The 7723-nt window shown below is 33.6% G+C and overlaps 1 protein-coding gene across 1 annotated transcript; it reads right to left on the bottom strand.

Annotated features, from left to right (window-relative positions):
• Positions 1-1666: 1666 nt before the first annotated feature.
• LOC111402950 (probable trehalose-phosphate phosphatase 2) lies at positions 1667-4127 on the bottom strand. Its single transcript, XM_023031279.1, has 8 exons — positions 3488-4127; positions 3244-3384; positions 3084-3155; positions 2873-2998; positions 2654-2710; positions 2456-2557; positions 2150-2368; positions 1667-2049 (listed from the first exon to the last, which is right to left on the bottom strand). The coding sequence occupies exons 1-8, from the start codon at positions 3635-3637 to the stop codon at positions 1906-1908; spliced, it is 1011 nt and encodes a 336-aa protein (XP_022887047.1). The 5' UTR covers positions 3638-4127; the 3' UTR covers positions 1667-1905.
• Positions 4128-7723: the final 3596 nt, after the last annotated feature.

The raw sequence follows: 7723 nt of genomic DNA, 5'->3' as shown, positions 1-7723 counted from the left end.
AAAGAATTAACACCCATAATCATGGTAAAAAATCACAAATCCATGTATCTGAAATCCATCAGTAAGTACCAATGAAATATCTAAGCATATACATTGTTTATCCTTAATTAGAAAATTAAAAAAAGCTAAATATAATCCAAAGAACAAATTGCATTTCATAAATTTTGCAATTATCCTTAACTGAAAACCAACTAAACACGAGAAATTCAAAAGCCCTCAAATAAAAATTCTCAACTATCAAAAGCAACAATTACACATTAAAGGAGAACCCAGTTCATAATTAAACATATACTAATAGCAAAATGCTTGTTTCAAGTGATTATATTCAACACAATTTCAATGACATTGAACAACAAATAATTTTTATTTTAACCCCAATCCAAAAAAGCGACAAATTCCATGGTTGTGCAAGCCCAGAACAAATTATATCCCTCACCAAGTAACAATTAAACATGATGGAGTTGCACCGATAACAGATTTTATCCCTTTTTTGTCTACATATGGCCTCACAAAAGAACAGTAAAATGTGAGGGAAAACTCATAAATGAATAGTAACTTGGGATTCATGCTTGTAAGGTGATGGAGAATACTATAGTCTCTATCTCAGTGGTTTTACCGTATTGACCAAAAGATCCGCTGTAGCACTTGGTAATACCCAGATATGATTTGATCATTGGAATCCGGGTTCGAACCCCGGCAGCGGAAATATTAATTTTTCTTTCAAATTTTTATTTAGAGTTCAAAATTTTTGAGCCTTTTAAACAGTAAATTTTTAAATGATTAAAAGAACACCCAATAATTTTTTGACACTTATAAAGCATTAGAAATACCTTTGGATTTGCCATTCTAATTACTAAAAGACGGTGAATTATCTTGTATGTCTACTTATTTTCTAAAATTTTCATTCTTCGTAAATTCTCATTGGTAAGTGGTATCTTACTTGATAGATCTGGTAGATTCCTAGATTATAAGCCACCTTATCCCACACCCTTCTCCTTGTCTAGTTCGAGCTCATAGTCGGTCGTTAAGTACAACTTAAAGTTGATATTTTTAAATGCCTACAAGTGTTGCAACGTTTGGCTAATAACCATGTGACGACACCTAACTTTGGCGATCCACCCATTATGACACCGTTATACAGGAATTTCATGAATGATAAGATTTTATATAGTAACTTAATTATTTTCAAAGCTGCATTTGGATAAAAATATCCAAAAGTCACCCTAAAAAGAGGAAGACAAGATAATGTTGTAGTAAGTACTTTGTTATCCGATGATGTCTACTCCACTCATGAATTGACTACTCTACCTTATAAATCAACAATCAAAATCACTGCCACCCTTTAAATCCTATATTACATCTTATCTAGTTGAAAGTTAGTAGATTACCTATTTAGAACATAAAGTTAAGGTTTTGAGGTTTATCTATCATATAAGAAGCCAAATGAGTCTACACATCCAATCAAGTTTGTGGGTTCTTTTTTTGGTTGTATCAAAATGTTTGTTGTCAACTATGTTTTTCCACGACATAAGTGAATAAATAAGCACGGTCATGGCACGATAGATAGACGTTGTAAAGAGAAGTCGAATCAAATCAAAAGTGGTGATGGAACTTTGGATAATTTTCCTTTTGCATTCTAATCACAAATTTAAAATGATGACAGAAGTTGGAAAGAAAAAGATAAAATTATTGCATAACCACTGAATTCATGAACTATATACAACTGCAAGTTGTTGATAATAATAGTAGTCGTTTGAATGGGAGAATACACGGCGGCTTAAAAAAATGCGCCTGTGAATCTCCATCTAATTCTTGACCTATCTCTAAAAACCTTCATTACGAACAACTATACCTAAAAAGCAAGTGCAAGTCATATAGAGCAATACGTCTTGATAAGATGATCCACTAGGCCGATGTCTCTCCCCACCTTGCCAAATGTATTAAAAAAGACAAGACATCCGATGAATCGTGTAGAGAATATGAAGCCGAGGTTTCCCTTGGGACTGAAGATACAACTATGGGATAACCTAGCCCTCTTCTCTTTAGTACCTATCAATCAAACAAGAAATGTTACAACATTAAGAAATCAAATGCAAAATAGTTATGATCAGACTGAATATGTTTAATAAATTGAATTTTGGATGAAAACCTTGAAAGCGTCTTCGTCAGTTTTGTCATCACCGAGGTAAAATGGAAGAACGTTACTGGAGTTGGAAAATCCCAGTGTGTCAAGCAAGTACTCGAGAGCGTCCCCCTTATTCCATTTGATCGATGGCCTAATCTCCATAACCTTCTTGCCTCGAGTCATATGGAAACAAGGATAGTCGGAAAGTACTGACCAAACTATCTGTTCCAGGGCTTCGTAATCCTGAATATTAGATGAACGAACCTCATGAAGTCGAATATAAATTCCTTTTTCTGACAGAAAATACCATGTTATTGTATGTTTTAGTACCTCTTCCAAGACATGCCTGTAATGCACAGAAATACAGAACCTATTGTCCTCTACAAAAGCGCCCGTTATATTGCAGGTTCGGGTTTTCAATTCCTTTAACATCTGTTACAGAAAATATTGGAAACATCAAGCATTATTTCTTCATCCAATAAATTAACCATATATAGACAGTGCTTAAGCAAAAATAAGTAAAATCACCTTTTCAATTGAGGGCAAATACTCCTGAGCAGGTTGGAAGATAGTGAATTCTTTACCCTGCAAAATCATTATGACAAATGTTTGATGACAGGGATCTCAGCTTTTCCTTCGTGTTATCCTTTCGAGGCAACAGTTATCTATGCGTAGTTGGTCTAAAAGCATGTTTGGCTGTGCTTAAAAAAGCTACTTTTATGTAGGTAAGATCATGCAGAAACTGACCTTTTCATCTTGAGCGTTAATCTGATACTTGTCGTGGTGATACTTAACTTGCAACGGAGGCCCCATTATGTCCATCCCGTGGCTCCCAGCATAATAAACATCATCCAACTTCACAAATGCATACACCTGATAACGTGCAAAAGAAAATCATTAAAATGGAATAAAAAGACAATGAATCACTTGATATGATACAACGTTAATAATTAGTAACCTTGTCTCGACTTCTACCACTTATAATAGCTGTTGGAAAACGCCTTGCTACATCATTCAGAGCCGAGCGCATCTACAAATTTATTTCGCAAACTTTTAATCTAAATAAATCGTATATGTGGAATGAGTTTGAGATCAGTAATAGAAGTACTGAGATTTACCGGATCAGTCATGAAGGCACGGTTTGGATCATTCACAATTGGTGAAAGAGTCCCGTCATAATCTAAAAACACGACAATTTGCTTCCCTTTTGCAGGTTTCATCATCTGATGAAATGAAGCTAGTGCACAAGGGTGTTCCTTCTGAAACAAAGAGGACTTCAAAGTGAGATGATAGCTTATGTGTCAAATTAGTACAACATTAAACATGTAACATCCTCGGATGACTTCCTAATGTTCTACTTACCAGCCAAGATATGTACTTTTCATCTTCAGTATCTGGCCCACTGGGCTCAACTTCTTGAATTTTTCCCGAAATGGGCTGAACAATTTGTGACTTGGAAAGCAATTTCTTAAGGCCCATGCGGTAAAGCCACCAGATACTTTGCTTCACCATTATCTGTTAAAGAAAATAAGAAAAGTAGTCAGAGCTAGAATTCGTTCATATTCAGAAATCCTAATTAAGAAAATTTATGAACAAACAACAAATAATTAATTGTGCTCTCCCACTATCCCGTTCGACATGTTTTATATGTTGAAAGATTTGATATGATTATAGAAAATATTATGTAGATTTTGGATCGTATTTAATTAATGCATCCAAAAATATAAAAGGACACAAAGTATGATTGGCATTCAAAAAAATCGTTAAGGAGAAAATCGAAGAAGAACATTATACACACACAAAAAAGGAAGAAAAATACCAAATGTTACTAAAGGGATTGAGTTTCAAATCAATTCAAGTCTTTGTCAACATGCCACATATAAAGGCTTCGTTTTATCTTATCTAGAAAACATGTGGGACCCACGTGAAAGTGCATGAACATGGAAAACCCCACTTTTGTTATTATTTTTCCTCCTAGGAGAGCCTTTTTTTTTTTTTTTTTCAATTTTAATTTTGAATCTAGTTTATAATCTTGGTTTAATCAATTTGCAACATTCAAAAATAAAGATATATAGAGGATCAAAGGCGTGGAGTATCATAATTATAAGTACTTCGCAATTAATTTAATATATTCGTAACAAAAACCTACAAGAAGAAACATAAGCAACCCTTGAAAATACAATTACTAATCTTGAATATAAAATTAGTTTGTGGGGTATTATATAAAATAAAAGAAAATATTTAATTAAGATTAAAAGTTTACCACAAGAAAATTGACAAAATTGACTAGCACATAGAAAAAAATATGAAGATAAAAAGTAGATAGTCTTTTTCAATGACAATAAATTAATCAAAAGATATAAATTATTGCAAGTATATGTATAAAATATAAGGTCACTTTAGAAATAAAATATTTGATATGAAAACAACAAGAAACTAATACCAAAAAGCGTGGGAATATAATAATATTAATATCTTTTTTCATATAAATTCGGATTCGAATGACTCAGCATACATTTTTCTTTAAACATGTGTCTTAATCAAAAGTAATAATCATTTTATCACCGCCATTAATTGGAACTTTATTGTCAACAAATTTAGACTAAACTACGTTAAAAAATTGCTTTTTATTATAAAGTACCACCAACTACCAACTTCTCAAATTCCAACGGCTGCCAACTGTTTCGACAACTTTCCCTCTCTCTAGAAAAAATACGAGTATGAACAATAAACTCATTTAAAATTATATACGAAATATATGTAGAATAAATTTAATACACATTAGAATATAAACGCGGTTTACATCAAAGTTCAAGTACAAAATTTGGAACATTCAAGGAAGTTACATACCCAAGATAAATGAGCTTTGTGCAAAGGGGTTTTCTTTTTTTTTTTTTTTTTTTTACCGGATGTGCAAAAGATTTTAATTAAAAACATATTGTTCGCCAGTGAGAGTAAAAGCAAAATAATTTTGTAAGTTTGCACATTTGCGGAAAGAAAATAAAACAAGAGATTTTTAGCTACAAAAGCGGGCATAGCTTTGTGGTACCTAGAAATTGAGATATGTTGACTTAAAAAAAAAAAAAAAAAAAATACATCTTCAAGATAGAGCATGGCACGACTTTATAATGAATCCATATGAAAGAATTGTACCTGCCATGAGTTAAAAATTTAATCAGCTTAATTAATTTCTCAGAAAAGAGTGCCAAAAGTACTATTCTTAATTGCTTTTTTAGCTATAAATTAACAAAAAGCAAGCAAAGATGCAATTAGGATTGAAAACATTTTTTTCCAAAAAGTTCAGTGCTTAATACTTTGTGTTTACACGAAACATTAAGTAGTGATGCTATGTATCATCACGGATGATTTAATACGGCAATAGCCCCACTACCGATATCAAGTTGGTGTTTATTGCCCGCAATGATACATAGCATTATTCAAAATCAAGATACCATATTGCACTGCTAGTTTCAAATTTCGAGAGTTTAATGCTAGCAAACTCAAAAGTGATTAGAAGAGTATATTTTGCTAGAAAACTAATAAGTAATTAACTACTAACTAGTTTAGCCTATCCAATGCGTTATATATACTCACTTTCAATCAAAAATATGAAGTACTAACACGTTATGCAGTTCCTAGAAATGTAGATGTAAATAACAAAGAATCTAAAAAGTGGACTCAACTTCTTGACTACCCAAAGGTTCATCATACTAAACCAATTAAACAATAACTCCACGACATAAAGGTGAAGAAGAAATCACGCCTAAACACTTGCAAACTATACCAACGTTCTTTCCTCACATGAAACTAAATGACTAGCAAAACCTTAGATTCTTTACACGTATAAACATGCAACGTGTATCCTATGAAGACAGCATTAAAATAACCTAAAAGAACTCAATAGAATATTACCCCCAGTTGACTAGACTTGTCCAATCTACGTGTCAACATAGAAAAAAGTTACTAAGAAAACAATATTATTTAATGACCGACACTAAGGGAAACATGAAAGAAAATGTGTCAAAAAACTGGTGCAACTTTCGAGAAGGTAGGACCAATTAGTATTTGAAACATGACACAAAGAACATACTTTACTAAAGTTTCAAAATGACTAATGAGTTTTCTACTAAAGGACATGGTATAAGACGAAAAGTCCATGACCAAGAAACTACTTGGAACTGCAACATTTCTAGGAAAGCAAGTACAATTCTTAATTAAAAATAAAAAATAAAATGGTTGAACCCCAACCTTGAGGGCCCTACAGCCCCTCCCTTAAAGCTTTGTGAGGAGGTAAATCGCGAGATGTGCCCTAACAGGCCAGGAAACAAGAGCTGTCTGTACATTGCGCCTATAAGGAGTTCAATTCCATTTTTTAGGAATCGAACCCCCATACTGCGGCTGCTAGAAAGGTGTGAGATAACTTCACTCCTATCCTTTGAACCACTGGGCTATGCCCCGGGGGCGAGTACAATTCTTAATACCTAATACGCTGTATGAAGTACAAACAGTTGAATAGTGAATGGAACTATTGGCGAAATCATGGTAGTATTAGGTAGGCAATGAATGTATTATTGACTGTATAACATATTTAATTAATGATTGGTTTTCTTAAGGGCGCCTTTGAATTTCTAGATTTTTGATGATTGAGTGACTTGTTAAACAAGAAAATGAGTAGCGGAATCTTGTAAAAATGTACAAAGAATTTTCCATTTCCAAAGTTGACAATTTGAAAATTATGCTTGGATTAGAATTCTCTAACTCACAACATCTCAAAGCTGTTGCCTAGCCTCTAATAGCACCTAGTGTCATTGCACCAATCAAGGCTAACAAATTTATCGGTCGACATCTATGAAATGAAGCCGTGAAAAAAAAAAAAAAAATCCATGTTGTCCCTGGTTCAAATCTAAAGCGCAGGCAAAATAGGGTAAATCAGAGCTGGTTAATTAGAGATCTTTTAGCTAAACTTCAAAATCTTAATAGGTTATTTTTAAAAAAAATAAAAATAAATTAGTTAAAATTAAAAATAAATATGTTAAAAACATTGTTTTTCGGCTTAGCCTAATATGTATCACTACGTATGAACTTGTGGGCCTAGAGGTCAAGACGAACTCCTGGCCCAGTCAAGACAACTGGGCCCAACACACACGTGTGCGGTTGGAACGTACTACACGTTACAGCCTTCCACAAAAAGCCAAAGTAACCGAAAGAGTCGCGTGTCTGCACTTGCGCTCCCAAATTCATTAATCGCTGTAACCACGCAGCTAAATCGCGTGGTTTCGGTGCAACTCTGGATTTACACCCTTTAGAAGGAGAAAAAACGAACGCCAACCGCTTTTCGGGTTCGTAACGAACTGATCACCATTACTCAAAAAGCAAAATCGGCCGGGGAATTCAAAATTCGCCGTCGAAAGTGAGAAAATTTCCAATATTCCGAAGAAAAAAAATGTGTGATTGAGCATCGGAATAAAATTCAACTCCTAAATGCACGAATATTTCCTAATAATATAACAAAAACTCAATTACAGCACGCCATTACCAGAGAGAATTGCAGCGTGCGTTTGCATGTAGAAATTAAAGGAAGAAGAAGAAGAGACAGAC

The sequence above is a fragment of the Olea europaea genome, chromosome 11 (genome assembly GCF_002742605.1).
Source record: "Olea europaea var. sylvestris chromosome 11, O_europaea_v1, whole genome shotgun sequence".
NCBI classification, from domain to species: Eukaryota; Viridiplantae; Streptophyta; class Magnoliopsida; order Lamiales; family Oleaceae; genus Olea; species Olea europaea.
The sequence above is the reverse complement of the archived record's forward strand: the minus strand, read 5'-3'. Positions and strand labels throughout refer to the sequence as shown.